The 21,055-nt window shown below is 31.9% G+C and overlaps 2 protein-coding genes across 4 annotated transcripts; both read left to right on the top strand.

The window, feature by feature from the left end:
* The first annotated feature begins 466 nt into the window (after nt 1-466).
* Nucleotides 467-7,769, top strand: LOC111701556 (aquaporin-11). 3 transcript variants are annotated; one of them, XM_023472887.1, is made up of 5 exons: nt 467-568; nt 4,456-4,631; nt 6,470-6,605; nt 6,780-6,836; nt 6,893-7,769. In XM_023472887.1, exons 2-5 carry the CDS (start codon nt 4,457-4,459, stop codon nt 7,311-7,313), a joined length of 789 nt encoding a protein of 262 aa, XP_023328655.1. In that variant the 5' UTR covers nt 467-568; nt 4,456; the 3' UTR covers nt 7,314-7,769. The 3 variants fall into 3 exon arrangements, with proteins under 3 accessions (XP_023328655.1, XP_023328657.1, XP_023328654.1); XM_023472889.1 differs by lacking the exon at nt 467-568 and adding an exon at nt 1,766-1,836; XM_023472886.1 differs by lacking the exon at nt 467-568 and adding an exon at nt 2,116-2,221.
* Nucleotides 7,770-9,965: 2,196 nt separating this feature from the next.
* Nucleotides 9,966-20,846, top strand: LOC111701541 (glycine receptor subunit beta-type 4). Its single transcript, XM_023472867.1, has 10 exons — nt 9,966-10,188; nt 14,472-14,641; nt 14,834-14,998; nt 15,744-15,900; nt 16,511-16,599; nt 17,053-17,190; nt 18,887-19,046; nt 19,820-20,032; nt 20,518-20,579; nt 20,745-20,846. The coding sequence occupies exons 2-10, from the start codon at nt 14,504-14,506 to the stop codon at nt 20,829-20,831; spliced, it is 1,209 nt and encodes a 402-aa protein (XP_023328635.1). The 5' UTR covers nt 9,966-10,188; nt 14,472-14,503; the 3' UTR covers nt 20,832-20,846.
* Nucleotides 20,847-21,055: the final 209 nt, after the last annotated feature.

Here is a 21,055-nt window from a genome sequence, read left to right as displayed (position 1 = left end):
ATCAAATTTTATAAATGCAAAGGTATTCTGGAATTCTGAATGATAATTAAAATTTTCTCAGGCCATAGTTGTCTTTGAAAAGTAAAACTAATACCAATGAATAGCTAATAGGTTATTTAGTTTACCCTCAAATTACACAAAATAGTGATAATTTAATAATTATGATGCGCTGAGCTTTTTTCTTGATTGACATCATTTGCTGATCGTCAGCAGTAGAGGGGCAGGGGGGGGGGGCGAGATCAGGTACCCTAGACGAACCACTGAAGATGGAATTGTCAGGGTTTCCCCCAATCAACAACTACTCAGATCACAATCATTTATTTTCAGATTCCTTGCTTCTCAGGAAAATTGGGTTTTCATTAACATTTATTCCATTATATTCAAAACTTTTAAAGAACTGTAAATAAATCAAATGAATTTTTATCAACATATCTCTTCCTTGATTTTAAAATATAAAATAAAAATGGAAACATTACGCTGGATATTGAAAGGAAAGCTAGAAGCTGGAGGTATAGTGTTGAACCGGTCACACACTCCAGTTGACCGACACAGCTCACCGGCTAGCCAGGTACATCCTGCTCAACAACAACGTATTCAATGTCGCAGAAACATAAAAACATTCTGATCGTGAGTCCGATCATCATTCTAATTTTTTTTCGGCAACTAGAATCTTAATCCTAATCGAATAAGGAAATGTTCAAAATATACGATTGATTTTTCATTTTGAGATATCCTCGAATGTATTCTTAAAATATGTTAGATTCTGTACTTTGTCAAGAAAGATTAAAGATTGTAAAAAATTAACTTACATCCTTTCGTCGTCTTTTTCGTGAGAGTTTTTACTTTGTATTACATTTTCGAATAAAGGAATTGAGCCTTTGACACAAACTCAAATTTCTAATCCCCGTATAACTGTAACCTAATGGTGTAAACCTCTGATATTTTAAACTTAGATTAGTTGATTCAACAGAATTCTTAGCTTGAAATTTCTTAGGTCTACGACATTGGGTTGCAAAGATATACGGATTATAAATGTTGAGTTTATTGCAAAGACTTAATTCCATTGTCTGATTTCAATATATAAACACACTTCTTGCTGCTTTCTCACAAGTCTAATACTTTTGTGTTTTCAGATTTGTCCATTTTAGAAAAAGCCCTTTTTGAAATCGTATTGAATCTGAAAATGCTTTGCTGAGTAGAATATACTTGAATTCTTTAGTTTCAATGCAAATTCTTCTTATGCAAGAATGATTGAGAAACCCACAACATTTTGTTTGCATAAAATCCACTTGAGCCTATAGGTTAGAGATTGTATGGGCACTAAGTTTATTTACATTTTTGAGGGAGAAATAGCAAATGTACATGAGAATTCTTGCAAAAATTATAACATATAAATTATAATCCATGGCAATACAACATTTTTTACGTGATAATCGCTCAGAACTTTGCTAAATACTTATTTAAAGTTTAGGCAAAACTTTAAATAAGTATTTAGCAAAGTTCAGGGAAAACTTCGTTAAAACTTGACTTTACTTGGACCCAGACTTTATGAAAAGCGAGAAGTAGTTGAAGAGACAAAGTTGAACCACTTTTTGCGATTCATTAAATCTAGTCTCTGGTTTAATATAGAAACACTCCTGTTTATAAAGCTAGAACTTCTTCATATTAATACACCCTAGACATATACACTACAGAGATCAGCTCCTAGCCTGAGAACCCAGCTCGTCTGTAGTTTTCTCTATAAAAGTAAACTTACTCAATTTAGAATTTTTAAACCGAACTAAGAACATCCCCGTGGTTCTACCGAGTTCCCCAATCACATTTTGAAGCAAATAGGTGAAGTTATGATCAGAATCCAAACAAACAGACAGAAAAACAACAAAATAGATTACTACTTTATATATATAGATATACCAAGAATGTCAAATCACTGTTCCTTTTATAATACTCCGTGGTTATACACATAGCCGCTCCTTTTATCTTGTACTCCTTTATCCTTGGTTCTCTAGATTTCCGACTAAAACTGCTTGTAGAACTGGTTTGAAAGCAAGAATTATTAATGTGGGCTGAGTTCTCTAGTTTTCAAGTTCAAGTCAGTTCATACACGAATTCATAGTTAGCTATACTGTAGTTCTAGTTAAATACTATAGGAACCAACCCGGTGGACTCAAACACCGGAGTAAATCCTGGTGAAATGTTTTTATAAAATAGATTTGAAAAAGTAAGAATTGAATATATCTATCTATTTTCTAGATAGTATATTATATAATCTATCTACATAGTTTGTTTGTCTGTATCCAATAAACGTCAAAACGGCTGTACCGATCGGGCCCAAATCTTTTGTGGCCCCTAAATAATCCCAGGGAATGTTTATGAATGCTCAAAATTACAAAAAAATTTGATTTTGGTAAAATTCTGAAAAACCACGAAAAAAAATATCTATTTTTTTTGTTATTTTTTATACTGTACAAAGAAAAAATACTCAGGGACTAGGCCACAATTAATATTTGAAATAGGAGATATGCGCGATGTGGTCTAAAAGCCTAGTTTTCTATGTCTAGGAGCTGCTTGGCAACACCGGTATATTTATTGTTTATAATAACGGAATTATTTAATAAGCTCTGAGGCCGAATTTAAAGAATTAAAGCCGCGGTTTGAATTTAAGTCGCGGTTTAAATATGGTTGGTTCCACTTAAAGGAATTGAGTCTTTGTCACAAACTCGGAATTTATAATCCCTATTTCTTTGGAACCCAATGTCATAAATCTTTGATATTTCAAACTTATATTATTTGATCTAACAGAATTCATAGAATTTGAAATATCTGAGGTCTACGACATTGGAATCCAAAGATATAGGGCTATAGAAAAGCAGAATTTGTGGCAAAGACTCAATTCCTTTGTATTAAATTTTTCAATATTTAAGCCGGCTGTAAATTAAAACCGGTGTTTGGGAGATTTGAGACGTGGCTTAAATTCATTAAGCCACTGTATACTTTTATATATATAGTAGAAATCTCTGTTTGTTTGTATGTCCGATCACAACTCATGAACCCCTTGACCGATGTGACTCAAATTTTGATTGGGGAACTCGGTATAACCACGGGAATGTTCTGAGCTTGGTTTAACAATTCTAAATCAATTTGGGTTGACTTTAATAGAAACAGTTTGTAATGCAGACATAGCAGGGTTCTCAAGCTAGATATCTTCTATCTTTATATATAAAGTTTTAATCTCTGTTTGTCTTTCTTTTTGTATGTCCGATCACAACTCATGAACCCCTTAACCGATTTGTATCTGCAAATTTTGATGGGGGAACTTGGAATAACCACGGGAATGTTTTTAGCTTGGTTTCAAAAAAGTTTAGTAGGTTGAATTTTCGTTTGGAGAAATTTAGGATTACAGAGAAGTTTAGGATTACAGAGAAGTTTAGGATTACAGAGAAGTTTAGGATTACAGAGAAGTTTGGGATTACAGAGAAGTTTAGGATTACAGAGAAGTTTAGGATTACAGAGAAGTTTAGGATTACAGAGAAGTTTAGGATTACAGGGAAGTTTATGATTACAGAGAAGTTTATGATCACTGAGAAGATTAGGATTAAAGAAAGAAGTTTATGATTGCAGAGAAGATTAGGATTACAGAGAGAAGTTTATGATTGCAGAGAAGTTTAGGATTACAGAGAGAAGTTTATGATTACAGAGAAGCTTATGATTTTTGATAAGCTTAGGATTACAGAGAAGTTTAGGATTATAGAGAAGTTTAGGATTACAGAGAAGTTTATGTTTACAGAAAATTTTAGGATTACAGGGAAGATTAGGATTACAGAGAGAAGTTTATGATTACAGAGAAGTTTATGATTACTGAGAAGATTAGGATTACAGGGAAGTTTATGATTACAGAGAAGTTTATGATTGCTGAGAAGATTAGGATTACAGAGAGAAGTTTATGATTACAGAGAGAAGTTTATGATTACAGAGAAATTTAGGATTTTTGACAAGCTTAGGATTACAGACAAGTTCATATTTATGGTTTATACAAAGGAATTGAGTCTTTGTAACAAAATCAAATATTTAACTCCCAATATCTTTAGAACCCGATGTTGTAAACCTTTGATATTTCAAACTCTGATTATTTGAATTAACAGAATTCATAGTTTGAAATATCTAAGGTCTACAACATTTGGTTCCAAAGATATAGTGATTAGAAAATCAGAGTTTGTGACAAAGACTCAATTCCTTTAGGGGTAAGAAGATGTTAGGGGTTGACAATTGTTGATTTGTTTAGTATTGAGGAGAGTTCAGAATTAAGGATTCTAGGATGAAAAGAGCATAAGGAGAGAAGAGAAGAAAAAAAGATTACGGAGAAGTTTAGAATTGAAGAAAATTTGGAAGTTTAAAAATCTATGAATGAAATTCTGCTTTAATTTGTTTCAAAATATGTTATTTCTCCCTGTCTAGGATGGGTCTGGTCCCTTGTATAGCAGTATCTATTGGATACATCCTCCTCATCCTCTTCCTAGCTGAGGCTGCCAGGAGGCTGGTCGCACCCTTGAACCCTGGCCTCGTTAAGATCGGCCTCCATGAGGCTATTGCATCAGCTGAACTGTGTGGAGCTTGTTTTGAGCTCATTATCAGTAAGTTTTCTTACATGAAACAAAATGTATAATTATTAAAATAATCAGAGCACATTAAGTTTTTCAGTTTTTTTCAGTTTATCTTCTTTTAAATTAATACTAATTTTTGGGCAAGTGTTTTACAACAAAAATTCATATAATTCCTAATGTGGTGGTTTCAATTCTTTTGTTAAAGGGAGTGACCGGCTATGTAAGGTAGTTGAACTGAGTATGCAGTGCAGTGCTCGAATTCATTTGAGACATATAAAACATTTTAAAGATCTATAAATCCTGAGTTTGAGCGCAAATTCGACGTTCAAAACTCCTACTTTCAGAATTAGTTTTTTTTAAATTATTAAATAACGACGGCATAAAATGTAAAAAAAGTTCTACAATAAACTATACAGACGTCATGTATAGGAATTTTATCATCGAAAATAAGTAATCTTGTTCAATTATTAGTTTCTATTTTCTCATTATTCACAAAGATTTTCGCAGATTTTCTAAAATTTTTATTGAAAAAACGACATTTGAAGAATTTGAAGAAATCTGCGAATAAATTCAAAGAAGATAAGAAATTCAATATAATAATGAAAACGAAATAATCGATCTTAGCATTGATTTATTGACAAATTTCTTTTGAGAAATATGTTCCTAACCATCTAATTAGATTACTGTATAATTTTTACTTTATGTTTCGATTTCGTTATTCAATGATTTAAAAAAAAACTAATTCTGAAAACGTATCCACCCCCAAAGTAGGAGTTTTGAACGTCGAATTTGCGTTCAAACTTAGGATTTATATTATATATTATATTTTATATGTCTCAAATGAATCCGAAAAGTTTTCCACAACACTGCATACTCAGTTCAACTACCTTATATAGCCGGTCACTCCCTTTAAAGATACATTTTAAATGCCTTGTAAAAGATTCTTATCCAAATCATTTTCCTCGTTTAGAAATTATTAAATGATTTTTTTAAAGAGAAAGTCTAAAGTTTTATGAGAAACTTCATTCGCTTCCACAGATTTATGATACACGTCATATTAAAGTAAATTGCACGTTAGATTTAAATCTTACACGTTTTTACTAAAACCTACTCTTTTTGAAGAGCTTTAAAGAAGACCAAAAATGTTATGAATTTATCTAATCTAAATAATTTGAGAGGTTATAGTAACAATCATTCATATTTACTTAATTATATCATTTTTTCTAGACCCAGCGTGAACTAAACGTATGCGACTTAACAAGAGTTTTTAAAGTTAACAATTTTGTAAATTGAAAAAAAACTAAGTTTTTTAAAGCATTTAAACCATGTAATTCAAGAATTTTCAGTATAATACTATAACCTGTCAAAATTGTAAAATTTGTTCTGAAGAAGTACTGAAAATTTGGTTTCAATGGTCACTTATTTTACTTTTTTTCTGTAACGTCTATTAATTATCATTTTATCAAAGTTGCTGACAACTATGTTTATTAAAGTTGCTGACAACTATGTTTGTTAAAGTTGCTGACAACTATGTTTTTTAAGGTTGCTGACAACTATGTTTGTTAAAGTTTCTGACAATTATGTTTGTTAAAGTTGCTGACATTTATGTTTGCTAAAGTTGCTGACAACCATGTTTGTTAAAGTTGCTGACAACTATGTTTGTTAAAGTTGCTGGCATTTGTGTTTGCTAAAGTTGCTGACAACAATGTTTATTAAAGTTGCTGACAACTATTCTAGTTAAAGTTGCTGACAACTATTTTAGTTAAAGTTGCTGAAATTTATGTTTGTTAAAGTTGCTGACAACTATGTTTGGTAAAGTTGCTGACAACTATGTTTGGTAAAGTTGCTGACAACTATATTTATTAAAGTTGCTGACAACTATGGTCTGATTGCGTATGCTGTTGTCCTGTTCTTGTTAACCATCTGGTGGTCAGACCACTGGGGAGATGCAACCGCTTGTCCTTACAACCACTTCGAGGAGTGGTACAAGGGGGCTCTTACTAGGTAGGCCTAGTATTATTATTATTATTATTATTATTATCATTATTATAGTTATAATTACTCCTATTATTGATAGTTACTATATTATTATTATTGTTTTTACTATTATTACAGTTATAATTATTAACATTAATATTTTTGCAAATGATGATGATTTGATCATAATTTTTCATTTAGGCAAGAAACCATTGTCAGAACTGTCGCTGAGATAATTGGTGGAGTTGGAGTTTTTAGGTAAAATATAAACGATCAATGAAGACGACATTAGTTCAATTTATCTTTTTTTATAGATTAATACAGATCCTCTGGTCATTGGAAATCGCTGAGACCCATGTTGGGCGGTCCCACTCCGCCATTTATAACGTCTGTACCGCCGATCTAACGGTCCCTGTTCTCCACGGCGCTATTATTGAAGGAGTAGCAACTATGATCTGCCGATTGGGGTCCCGTCTCATCGCTCAAAGGGAACCCAAATACGCTACCGCGATCGACAGCTTTGTAGCGACGGCGATGGTGTGCGCCGCTTTCACGACGAGCGGTGGATACTTGAACCCTGTTCTTGCAACATCGCTCAAGTTTGGGTGCAAAGGACATACACCTATGGAACATTTTGTTGTTTACTGGATCGGAGCTTCACTTGGATCTATTGGTTCTCTTCTGGTTTGGCCTCACGTGGAGGAAGCCCTGGCTGTTAAAGAAAAAGCTGAATAAATATTTTTCTTGATATTAAAATTCCCTCATCAGCCATCACTATTTACCAAAATATTTTGAACATTTAAATATTCACATAAATTTTTAAATCTTCTTAAAGCAAAGCTATTATTCTCGCCAATCTCAACTTGTTGGCTTTCTAGAAATCAAGCTTTCAATTATAACTTACTCCGTCTTTATGAAAAAAATATTAGGCATAAACTGTACAAATGTTTATAAATTGACTTAAATTATTAGCTAATTAATTTTAAAAACTATTGAAATTCATTATTTCATTAATGTTACGTGCTTCCCAAAGAAGTTCCTCTCCCCCAGCCCCTGCTCATATTAGTTTAGGAAGATTTGACCAGAAAACATTGTTTTTACAATTTATCATTTTTACCCCCTTCCCATTTCATTAGACCAGTGTGTTTTTTCTTCCTTAAATCATATTAAATATATATTTATTAAAAAAAATTATTTTATTTTTGGTGTTAATCAGATAATAGAAAAGTAGAGAAAGGTTTGGTGTAGAGGAAAGAAAGATTAAACGTTAAGCAGAGAAAGGTTTGTGTAAAACAAAGAAAGGTTAGATTTTAAGTAGAGAAAGGTTAGATGTAAAGCAAAGAAAGGTTAGATGTAAATCAGAGAAAGGTTAGATGTAAAGCAGAGAAGGGTTGGATGTAAAGTAGAGACAGGTTAGGTGTAAAGCAGAGAAAGGTCAGATGTAAAGCAGAGAAAGGTTAGATTTTAATTAAATAAATATTAAGTGTAAAGTAGAGAAAGGTTGAATATAAAGCAGAGAAAGGTTAGGTGTAAAGGAAAGAAAGGTTAGATGTTAAAAAGAGAAAGGTTAGGTGTAAAGCATAGATGTAAAGTAGAGAAAGGATAGGTGTAAAGTAGAGAAAGGTTAGGTGTAAAGCAGAGAAGGGCTTGATGTAAAGCAGAGAAAGGTTATATGTAATGCAGAGAATTGTTAGGTGTAAAGCGAGAAAGGTTATTGTAAAGCATAGATGTAAAGTAGAGAAAGGATAGGTATAAAGTAGAGAAAGGTTAGGTGTAATGCAGAGAAGGGTTTAATGTAAAGCAAAGAAAGGTTATGTGTAAAGCAGAGAAAGGTTAGGTGTAAAGTAGAGAAAGATTAGGTGTAAAGCAGAGAAAGGTTAGGTTTAAAGTAGAGAAAGGTTAGGTGTAAAGCAGAGAAAGGTTAGATGTAAAGTAGAGAACGATTAGATGTAAAGCATAAAAGGTTTGGTTTAAAGCAGATAAGTTAAGAAATGTTAGATGTAAAACAGATAAAGGTTAGGTGTAAAGCAGAGAAAGGTTAGATGTAAAGTAGAGAACGATTAGATGTAAAGCATAAAAGGTTTGGTTTAAAGCAGATAAGTTAAGAAATGTTAGATGTAAAACAGATAAAGGTTAGGTGTAAAGCAGAGAAAGGTTAGATGTAAAGTAGAGAACGATTAGATGTAAAGCATAAAAGGTTTGGTTTAAAGCAGATAAGTTAAGAAATGTTAGATGTAAAACAGAGAAAGGTTAGGTGTAAAGCAGAGAAAGGGGATCAGAATCAAATTCTGGTTCGATCACTAGTAATTTTACTTCCTTTACCGCCTGTAAGGAGGAAATGATTGAAAACGCCCAGCTAATGTTAGGAACGGGGAAGTCCAATAAAACACAATCAGCTGCTCTTGAGGGAATTGATTGGAAATGTCGTCTTTTATATTAAAAAAATTGGAATTTAAAATGTCAAACTTGTGTCCTCATATTTAAAGAATTAGTTATAACTAGAATTGAATAGTTTACGGTTTGATTGCCGTATAATGCAACGTTGTGAACTTACATAGACTCTCCGCTCTTAACATTAAGCGTTTTCATTTCCTGGATCCTTATAGACGCTATGAATACAAGCAAAATTAAAAAAATAAGTAGTGATCGAATCAAATTTTTATCCGGATACAGCCTATCCTCCTTTAATTTTACGAGAACACACCCTTTAATTGCAACGATCGTTTTAATTATGCATAATAAAATAATTTTTCAAATTTTTCTAATGGAAGATTTTCTACAATTTTGACTGAGGCAACACATTTTATTTTGACCGGCCGTAAAACTTCCCTGGGGTCTGTGGTTGATTAATTCAACCGTTTGGACGTTTATTGGACACAACAACAACTACAAACTGACAAACAGGCTTCTCAAAGAAATTTAATCTTTGTCACAGGCTCAGATTTTCTAATACCTATATCGTTGTAACCTGATGGTGCAAACCTTTGAAATTTCAAACTTAGATTATTTGATCCAACAGAATTCTTATTTTAAAATATCTAAGATCTACGTTATTGGATTGCCAAAATATAGGAATTAGAAAACCAGAGTTTGTTGCAAATACTCAATTATTTTGATTAGGATTTAGCTCATTCACCATTTCATTAATTGTATATTGGGGCAATTAACATGTTTATTTCGACCGCCATTATATGTCTGTGTTGTCAAGGGAGTTAAGACAAACTATAGGCTTGATCAGTTTAACAAAAGGGACAAACAGTCTTGTCTTTATAGATATCTAAAGGGACAAACAGTCTTGTCTTTATAGATATCTAAAGGGACAAACAGTCTTGTCTTTATATCAAATGTTAATATTCTTGAAGCCCCTGATGAGAAAATTGTAAGATGAGAGTTCAGTTTGTTTCTGAAACTGAGTAAAACCATATCCTTACCATCTTGTAAACCATTTACCAGTATATAACCTTCAAACTATAAAACTGTATACATGTGAAGAGTTGAAGCTGAATAATAGGAAAACATGTGAAAAGTGAAAATGTAAAATATGCTGTAGAAAATATCTAAAAATTCCTGTATTTGTGAAATAAAGTGATTAAAAAGAATGTGGAATAAAGTAAGTAATTAGTTTTTCACAATTTCCACAATTAAAAAATATACTCTACACAATGTTTTTTTGTAAAATGTTCTATGTAAATGTTCTGTGTCAAATTTTCTGTACGTAAAATGTACTCTGTAAAATATTTTTTTGTAAAGTTTTCTGTTTAAAATGTTTTATGTAAATAGTACTGTGCATAAAATATTCTGTATAAAATGTACAGTTTGAAATTAATTTTGCAAAAAGTACAGGTGTATAATGTATTGTATAAAATGTTCTGTGTAAAATGTACAGTGTAAAGAATTCTGTATAAATTGTACTGTATAAAATGTACTTAAATGTTCTGTGTAAAATGTACCTTGTAAAATACTATACTGAGTAAAATGTTCTGTATAAAATGTACAGTGTAAAATGTTCTGTGTAAAATGTACCGTGTAACTGTACCGTGTAAAATGTACTGTGTAAAATGTACTGTTTGAAATGTACTGTGTAAAATGTGCTGTTTGAAATAAGTTTAATGGTCTGTGTAAAATGTTCAGTATAAAATATGTATACTGTGTAAAATTTTACATTTTTCATAAAAAATGTGCACAGTATACTGTAAAATGTTTTATGTTACTGTTCTGTGTAAAATATTTTCTGAAAAATGTTCTATGTAAACTGTACTCTGTAAAATATTCTGTTTAAAATGTTTTATGTAAAAAGTACTCTGTAAAATATTCTTAGTAAAATTTACAGTTTAAAATTAATTTTGCATAATGTACATGAATAAAATGTTCTGTATGTATTGTATGTCTTGTATAAAATGTTCGGTATCAAATGTATTGTGTAAATATTCTGTGTAAAATAAATATACTGCTTAAAAGTATTGTGTAAAATGTACAGTGTAAAATGTACCGTGTAAAATGTACAGTGTAAAATGTACTGCATTCAATGTACTGTATACAAATGTATTGTGTACAATTTTAAATGTTCTGTGTAAAATGTACCATGTAAACTAAATATACTGAGTAAAATGTAAAGGTAACGGTGTAAAATACACTGCATAAAATGTACCCTGTTAAATTTAATGTGTAAAACTTAGTGTTTGAAATAAGTTTTTCAAAAATGTACATGTGTGTGAAATGTTCTGTACAAAATGTATTGCGTAAAATGTATTGTGCTGTATAAAAAGTTCTGTGAAAACTGTTTTGCTTAAAATGTTCTAGTTGTAAATATTTCATTGTCTAAAATGTTCTGTGTAAAATGTTCTGAGTGAAATGTTCTGTGTAAAATGTTTTGTGTAAAATGTTCTGTGTAAAATGTTCTGTGTAAAATGTACTGTATAAAATATATTGTATAAAATGTCCTGCAGTAAAATACATTTGGTAAAATATCATTTGTAAAAGGTTCATGCGTAAAATTACTATGTAAATGTATTGTGTAAGTTTAAAATGTCCACATATATAAATGTATTTTGTAAAATATTCTGTGTAAAATGTCTACATATATAAATGTACTTTGTAAAATGTTCTGTGTAAAATGTCTACATATATAAATGTACTTTGTAAAATGTTCTGTGTAAAATGTCTACATATATAAATATACTTTGTAAAATGCTGTGTGTAAAATGTCTACATATATAAATGTACTTTGTAAAATGTTCAGTGTAAAATGTCTACATATATATATATACTTAGTAAAATGTTCTGTGCAAAATGTCTACATAAAAAAATATACTTAGTAAAATGTTCTGCGTAAAATGTCTACATATATAATTGTACTTTGTAAAATGTTCTGTGTAAAATATCTACATATATAAATGTACTTTGTAAAATGTTCTATTTGAAATGTCTACAAATGCAAATGTACTTTGTAAAATGTCTGTGTAAAATGTCTACAGATATAAATATACTTTGTAAAAGGTCTGTGTAAAATGTCTACAGATATAAACGTATTTTGTATAATGTTCTTTGTAAAATGTCTACGTATGTAAATGTACTTTGTAAAATGTCTGTGTAAAATGTCTACAAATGTAAATGTACTTTTTAAAATGTCTACAGATATAAACGTATTTTGTATAATGTTCTTTGTAAAATGTCTACGTATGTAAATGTACTTTGTAAAATGTTCTGTGCAAAATGTTACATATATATAAAATGTTTTGTATGATTTTTTGTGTGTAAATTTTGAATATTGCAGTGTTGAAAATGTTCTTTTTAATACTTTGAGTTAAATATTTTGTTTAAACCTACAATTCAAAGAAATTTGATGAAATATAGTAAGTTTGCATGTTTAGTGTACGTTATTTATTCTATCTTTAATTAATACATACAAACTAAGTTGTTGTTACACTAGACATAATTGCTTTTTAGATTTTTTCTAATAAATTTGTATTTCTATTTGTATATCCTAGCAACAATAAAAAGTTTTCTAGCAAAAAAGGTTAAATTTCTTGTTTTTCAATTTGTTAAAACATTTCAAAGATACATTTTTTAATATAATTCAAAACGTTAGTCTTAATGACTTTTTCTAAATCATTGACAAATATCAAAGCATTAACTACAATTGAGATTGATTTAGGTCATCATCCATTTCACACTTTTATCCGGGATGATACGATACACATCCAGCGATATATACTTGAGTTTATCTTATTATTCAACTGTGTCTCCAGTCTAGAATTAGACTTTTCATTAAAAGTTTATTTTCACAACTTTGAGAATGAGATCACAACTATCCTTAAAGAAGGGGGTGCAGGGCTGCCAAGAGCACCGCGAAATGGTCTCTAAGCCTCAGGATTCGCAAAGTGACCTCTGAGCCTCACAAAAATGGATCTAAACCCTGTTAAACACATCAGATAGTTGTATAAAACCGGCTCAGTCACAGGACAAGTCTGGTTGATATAGAAAAAAGAACACTTTTAAATGTTGTACAAAATATTGAAATATTCATGGCCCGGGGCGGAATGATCGAATTTTGATAGAGACAAATATTTGAAATTTTGATGATTCATAAACCTTCCCTGGGCTCCCTAGATGTCCCACAAAAAATTTGGGCCCGATCGGTTCAGCCGTTTTGACGTTTATTGGATACAAACAAACAAACAGACAAACAAACAGACAGACAAACAAGCCAAATTTATATATAGATTTACCAGATGATCAAATTGGAAAATACCTCTCATTTATGAACTGCTAGATCCAAGATCAAACAATTTTTTTTGGTAGCTCAAGAAATCAAAAATCTTTACAGTGTCAACCAGGGTCAAAAGTTTATTTTTAAATATTTATTTAACTTAAGATGCCGATTATGTTTTTCAAAATTTCGTTAATTTCTAAAATTTAACTGTTCTTAATCAAAAGATAATTCTTTTTATATCATTTATAAGTTTTCTGTCATATGTTTTTAGCAATACTATCACTGATTCACAAAACCTAAACATTTTGATGTGTTTTTTTTTTTAAATTCCAGAAAACATCGCCCAACTATTTTATTAGTTTTATAAATTATATCTTTAATATATATTCTCATATATATTCATTGTTTAAGGCTTATCAATAATATCCAGTTTTTCTTGGGAAAATATGTTACAGTCATAATCAGAAAGACCCGGAGTTGATTGACATTTATCAGGCGACTTTAATTATATATCTCTGCCAATTTTAAATGCTCAAAAAAAGGCAGAACACATTTTGGAAATTGCAGGACTAAGGATATTTAGTGAATATCATTTCATCAATCATATTTGTAAAACTGGATTGTAAAGTCGTCTGATTATTTGTAAAATAACTCCATGTCTTTCTGATTATAACTTTATAATCAATCGACTGAATGAATACTTAAAATTCATGCATTTCAAACCATTCTGGTTTTCACTGTAGAGAGCTATATGGTGGTATTCGGTTTATCAAACCACTAATGTCAATAAAAGACTAAAAATCCACATGTGGAGCAAGAATGGAGCCCTTTTTCAGGGCTCGGAGCCCGTTTTGAGATGCTTGGGGGTCACTCTGTTAATTCTGCCGCTTGCCCCTCATTAATACTGAACTTATAAGATTTATATGGACATCAATGTTGTAGTGTTGGTTAAGATATTTATAATTTCACGTTATTTTGATTGTTACAATCCCCATGATTCCCATTTTTTTTAAATTGAAGAAACTTTTGAAGCGAAATATTAGATTTCATATTATTAGCTAGCTTAGTTGTGTTTGCTATTCTATGACATCTAAGTTTGAAATTGAAAACGAGTCGCAAAAATTTAGGGATTAGAAAATTTGAGGTTTTGGCAACGACTCCATTACTTTCCACGTGTTCAGGCGAGGATGTAATGAAGACGACAGGATGAACAATGCTTTTTCTGTTTGTCTGGTTCAGCGGCATTGTGCTCATCTCCGCTCAATTTACAAGGGAAACAATTTACCATTCAATGAATGACCGAGGAGTTTATCTTCCCGATGATTACAACTCAGACCTACCTCCTGCACAGGTAAGCTATTTCATTTACACTTCTAATTCAAATTTCTCCGCTTTATTTCTGTGCTTTCCTTATGACTTAATCAAATTTTTTCATCATCTAACTGGTTAAGAAAAAAAGAATAGAAGTCTGCCAAAATGATTAAAGGTCAGAACCTAAAACGTTCAACAGGGATATTTAAATTTGATAATAAATTATGTCCAGGGCGGACCAGTGCCAGTAGATCTGAGGTTGCGAGTTCTCCAGATTGCAGAGATTAATGACAACTCTCAAACTATGACTGTAGAGATGTCAGTGGGGCTAACTTGGACCGAACCAAGACTTTTATTCAACAATATTTTTGACTGGGAGTCAAGAAAATTAATAAAGGTAGGAGCTAAAAGATGTGTTTGAAAGAAAAAAGATTCAATATTTATCTTAATTGCCAGATATGCCAATTATAAAACCAACCAACCCAAGATGTAAATGACAAAAGGATTTACCAGAAAATAAAGATAAAGAAAATAAGAATAATTTTTACTTTCTAAATTTTGGAGGGCGGAAAAAATTATTTTGATTCTCTCAGATTTTCCGAATATCTCATTAGCGTTCTGATTGTTCGGAATTTGGAAATAAGTTGGAAAAAATATAAGCTATGAAAAGAATTTTAATGCCTGCCCTATACTCCCAAATAAAAAAAAACAAGACACACCCCCCCCCTCTTTAAAAATCAAGCAATACAAGCGCTGAAGAAATTTTCCAAAAATATTTTATCTAAAACATTTGTGCATTTGTACAAAATAACAAAAAATTCGAATAGAAAGACGACATTACAGCCATACTTAATTGTATTTGATGTTGTTACTATGCAAATAGTTTTACTAGACCCTAATTAAATCACTAATTAATTGGAATGGGTCTGTTTACACGGCAAGATTTCAGTGTCCCTTGCTCATTGGACTATTTAAGTGTCCCATGCTCATTGGACTATTTAAGTGTCCCATGCTCATTGGACTATTTAAAGTCTAAAAGTCGTCTTCCTAATTCAGGGTTTTCTGGTTATTACTGTATTTATTTCATTATATTAAAAATGTCAGCTTTTATCTAATTAATAAAATGGTTTAACTATATTTAGACAAGCGATCAGCTGATCCAACATCTTTGGGCTCCAAACCTCCATTTCCTTTCTACAGAAAGAATGGAGAAGATCTCCACCTTGAAGAATACTGGAACTGTTACTATATTCCGTAACGGAACTGTTATCTACGACAGTTCTATTAGACTTACAGTCGGTAAGTATTTAAAACTCTAGACATCAAGCGACTGTAAGGAACCTGCACCATGTGAAGATGTCAATGCTCGATTCACAACTGCAGTAGATTTGCGCAAGTCAATTTTGTAAAGAAACCACATTTGAAAATAATCAGTTTTCAAAATTATAAACATTGATATTTTATTCAAACTTGATCAATTCTTGCTCAAACTTTAAGATTCTTACTTATCATATTAAATGTTCCTAAAACGTTCAAAACGTTTTATTAAATGGGGTTATTCCCGAAAGATGAAAGAGGGTATAAGATCGGTGAATCTCTTTTATAAAAAGTCTTGAAAGTCATCAAAGTATACAACCCCTTCAATATCAATACAGTAGTCCTTAGAAAAAACTGAAATAGAAGTCTATCTACAATCCTGCTAAAGAAATTGAATCCTTGCCACAAACTCAAATTTTCTAATCCCTTTATATTTTCAACTTGATGATGTAAACCTTTGATATTTTAAACTAAAATAATTTGACCCAACATAATCTAACTGCAACATTGGGTTGCAAAGATATAGTGATTAGAAAATAAGAGTTTGTGGCTAAGACTCAATTACTTATTTAAAGTCGTCATTACATCTCAGGTACCTGTGTGATGTCCTACCAGAATTATCCAATGGATTCTCAACTGTGTCGGGTTCTGTCCGTCTCTCATTCGAATTCTATTCACGAGGTATAGAAATTCTAGCAGATATCATCCAGGAAAACTTAAACTGAAGACTCTCATTGACATTGTAATTACAGACAGCCCCCATTCACAGAGCTGCATGTCAGATTCTCTCTGGTAGTTTTAAACCTTAATCTGAGAAACAATGGTGTAGACATTGTCTTTTTTCTAACTGCTAAATTTTGACAATTTTCTTCAGTTTTTTAGAGAAATCGGAAATTTTAAATTTTCAGATCTAAAAACGAGGTTATCTAATTAAATTGTGTTTGCTCAGACGAAGGTTTCTTTAAACGATAGTTGTTGAGAATTTATCTTTAGAAAATGGAGGATCACTTGGAATTCTACATTCGTCTGAAGAGTGTTCTAAGAGTGCAAGATTCAAGACAATCATGTTAAAATTAATGATTTATATTTTTTGATCTAAAACTTATTTATTTACTAATAATATATTATTTGTTGGTTGTACTCCGTGGTTCTATCTCCTACAACACTGAGTTTCAGCGTCCTCTGCAGTACAAGCTGGAGCTGAGACATCTACCTGATAATTATACATTTATGGTTATGGAGGATGCAATGTACTCGGTTCAAGGGTTTGAGGTAAATAGATTAAATGCTTCATCTAGAACTTTAGGTTGGCAGATAAATTTAAGCCACAAGCTGTTTAAATGAATTGTCCCTTTTTGGTTGTATAACTTTAAGTTTCAGGATTCGGCCAATCTCGCCAATCTAGACCAATCAGATTTTAGATAAACTCGGAATTTTTAAATTGCTGATATCGAGATTGGTGTCGATCGTTTGTTAATCTACATATTAATTTAAGATTCAAACGTTTGTTTAAAATACGTATAGATTGTAAAAATACATCAAATCAAGATTCCAAAAAAAATAATCATTGATTACACATTACATTTATATTACAACTATAGCATGAATTACGTATTACAATTTAATCTTTTATATTTATTATATCATTATATGAGAAACAGATTTCTGCTTTTGCATGCCAGTGTGTATAGATATATAATTTGGTGCTGCGTAACATGCATAATAGTTTTCTACTTTTTCATATGCATTCACTGGGAAAATAGAGCATTTATTGTTTTCACTACATCTGAAAACCGGGTTCTTGATATTTAGAGGGGCAGTAGAAGTGGGGCAGGGGTCTGGTTCGGTTTGATCAGGATCTGGTTCGGTTACAGGATTTGGTTCAGGTTCAGACTTGAAGACATTGTTACCGTCCAGTTGAGGAATAGGCGATGCAGCTAAAAATTGTGTTTTTCTCTTTTTCTCGGGGACAAAGAGTTCACTTTTTCATTTGAAGGAATCACAGAAATGGTCTTGAGTGTTCTAACAGACCTCTCCGCAGACTCAGACTCAGGGGTTACATTAGACCTCTCATGGGGGGTTACATTAGACCTCTCTTTGGACTGGGGGGTTACATTAGACCTCTCCTCGGACTTGGGGGTTACAGTAGACCTCTCCTTGGACTGGGGGGTTACAGTAGCACTCCTGTTTGTCGAGTCCATAAGCGCCTAATCCAATCAGGGTTCAGTCATGTGTTTGGTGTCTATTCTGAACCAATAGAAATAGTATGGCGGTAACATCTATTTTTCTATCTATACTTATCATTCAATTAGAGATGAATCCTTATATCGGCGCTATAACAGTAAATGGAAATATTTAATTCTACTGAAACTGAAGTGGCAGACCTCTCCTCGGACTGGGGGGGTTACAGCAGACTTCACCTCTGTCTGGAGGGTTAAAGCAGACCTCTCATCAGCCTGGGGGGTTAAAGCATGGTTTTTAGCAGACCTCTCATCTGGCTTGCCTCTCCGAAACCTCTTTCTGTTTCTCCTCCTTCTTCGTGGCTTCCAGGACTGGGAGCATGGTTTCTTGAGGGTTGAAAAGATAAAACACTCATTACCTCCTCCTCCTCCTACTAGTACAGTCCTAGGAGTTTATGTTTAAACCTCACTGTATGATGAGTTGAAGCTGCAGGTTAGGTGTAAAATTTCCAGCCATGGCAACAGCTGAAGGTGCCAGCTAGGTAACAGGTAGGATGAAGAGAGAGGGAAAACTGGTTCCTCTCCCCTCAGCTGAAGGTGCCAGCTAGGGAAAGCTAAGGCCTAAAATTCAACCAATCAGAGTGTCACATGCGAAAAATTCAAAAGCTCCCACTGTGGATATCGAGATCAAGCCATCGGGATTATGGGTTTCATAGTTACAGTAAAGTACAGTTTTTAATGGGAAACTCTATATTGAAATCCCATCTAAGAAATTTTAAAATATCTAGGTTCGGTTGGACCGAAGATTAGCTCCAATGCTGACAAGAATGTATATTCCAACCCAGCTTCTAGTCTTCACGTCCTGGCTGGCCTTCTTTGTCCCTCCTGAGGTTGTATCAGGACGAATGGTTCTCCTCGTCACTCTCTTCCTCATGATTATAAATATAGGTAAATAATTAAATACTGTCTGGAATACCGTGCCCGTCCAATTTTTAGAATTTTTACTTCGAAATATCCTGCACTAGATTGAAGTTGGACCAACCCAAGGGATTAATGCAAGGAAAGTTAATTGCGGTCACGTATACTCTGCGTACCTATTGAAACCAGTTCTCTCTGGGCGGAATTTGTAAACAAGAATAGATGCATCAGTGTTCGTTTAGTATCCGAGAAGGTTAAAAGCATTAAATTTTGATAATTCACATAATAGTTTTCTACTTTTTCATATGCATTCACTGGGAAAATAGAGCATTTATTGTTTTCACTACATCTGAAAACCGGGTTCTTGATATTTAGAGGNAAAAGACATAAAAAAAATGCGCACTCCTCTGAAATAACTTTCCTTGCATTAGTACCTTGGATACTTAGATACTTAGATTTTTGTGACAGCCTGGTTTCATATTGAATATAAGCAATCACAGTCATTGAATCAGATATTTTCTTTACATGCTCTTTAATACATTCACATATGAAGAAGTTCAAAAGAGCCTTGAGAAGATTTATTTAAACATTTATTAGCTCCATTAGTTGCTTAAATGTTTTAACAAAAGAAAAACAATAAATACTGAACATAATTCAGTTAACACCAACCAAATATTTAATTTTAAATGCATTTAATTACGACCCCCCACCCCTTACAATACTGTTTTACAGNGTTTCTAGTAACTCCATCTCTATAAATCATGTTTCAGCAATTGTATCTGCAATTAACATTTTAAATCTAGGAATCTCTGTTGAGAAAGATATTCCGATCTGTTCTAACATGACAGCTGCACATATCTGGCTCCTGGGCTGTCATATTCAGATCCTTCTCAACCTTCTCCAGTTCTCCTTCCTGCTCTTTACTATGGCGCAGGAGGAGAAGGTGAAGGAGGAAAGGGGGCGGGGTTTACCCCTCTCCCTACAGTCTTTACCTGGAAGTTCTACTGTAGATTCAGGTTTTTTAACAAATATCATTTTTTTTAAACTTGTTAATTATTTTTGCTCATTTAAAAAAAATAAACTTTTATCAAGACTTCCAACATTTCAAAACTGTGTTTTAATTTTACTTTGAAATATCTTTATTCTAACAGAATATAGAACGGAAAAAAAACAATATTTTTTTGGGGTTCGTTTTTGGCATATATTTTTCTTAGGGTCATATTATTTGGTATAAGTGTAAGAAACGCAGATTTGTAAAACTTCTCAGATTTTTGTGTAACTTTTTAAAAGTCAAGAAACCCTCGGAATCTTACCAAAACAATTGATTTAGCAGTTTTTAAGTTTAAGAACTGCAGGCTTTTAGATCAAATACTAAGTAATGCTTATCACTATTCTAAAAATCTCTTTTTCTGCTGATACTTCCATTCTCGTATAATTATACCATGATAACAAAATCATGTCCTATATCTATGAAATTTTCACTAAAAAAGAAATATTTTAGTTTCCCTTCGTCATCAGGCTGTTCAAGCTAAACGAAAAGAGTTAAAAGAAATTATCATTAAGGTATTATCATTGCTGTTTTTATCATAATTATCATCTCTATTATTATTTTTATCAATACCATCATTATGATTTTAACTGTGATATTTATTATTATTATTATTAATATTTTTATCATTATTATTATTATTATTATTAATATTTTTATCATTATTATCATGAATTCAGGTGGATAGAAGATCCTTGATAGTGTTCCCTATTGTCTGTCTTCTCTTTAATACTGGATATTGGGTTCATTTTTTGGTTTCAAAATAAACAAAAATATTTATTTTTGGAACATTCAGTTCAGAACAATTTATTTTAATTACTTATCGTCATTCTTGCTTTATAATTGTTTACATTCTATTAAACGTCCCTAGCCTGCTCCTATCACATCGCTCCTTTTGTAGACTGCTTAGAGGCTTAAATTCCATTTAGAAAAAATGACGTTTTATATAGTCACACTGATTTAAAGGGACTGTCAAGGAAAAATGAAAAGG

The sequence above is a fragment of the Eurytemora carolleeae genome, unplaced genomic scaffold (genome assembly GCF_000591075.1).
Source record: "Eurytemora carolleeae unplaced genomic scaffold, Eaff_2.0 scaffold450, whole genome shotgun sequence".
In the NCBI taxonomy this organism is placed as follows: domain Eukaryota; kingdom Metazoa; phylum Arthropoda; class Copepoda; order Calanoida; family Temoridae; genus Eurytemora; species Eurytemora carolleeae.
The sequence above is the reverse complement of the archived record's forward strand: the minus strand, read 5'-3'. Positions and strand labels throughout refer to the sequence as shown.

Excerpts from the sequence above, each read along its gene's own strand:
- LOC111701541 (XM_023472867.1), top strand. The coding sequence starts at position 14,504 with ATGCTTTTTCTGTTTGTCTGGTTCAGCGGCATTGTGCTCATCTCCGCT. Across the intron at positions 14,999-15,743 it reads AGTCAAGAAAATTAATAAAG|ACAAGCGATCAGCTGATCCA; the intron begins GTAGGAGCTAAA and ends AACTATATTTAG. Across the intron at positions 17,191-18,886 it reads ACTCGGTTCAAGGGTTTGAG|GTTCGGTTGGACCGAAGATT; the intron begins GTAAATAGATTA and ends TAAAATATCTAG.
- LOC111701556 (XM_023472887.1), top strand. The coding sequence starts at position 4,457 with ATGGGTCTGGTCCCTTGTATAGCAGTATCTATTGGATACATCCTCCTC. Across the intron at positions 4,632-6,469 it reads TTGTTTTGAGCTCATTATCA|TTGCTGACAACTATGGTCTG; the intron begins GTAAGTTTTCTT and ends TATTTATTAAAG. Across the intron at positions 6,606-6,779 it reads TACAAGGGGGCTCTTACTAG|GCAAGAAACCATTGTCAGAA; the intron begins GTAGGCCTAGTA and ends TTTTTCATTTAG.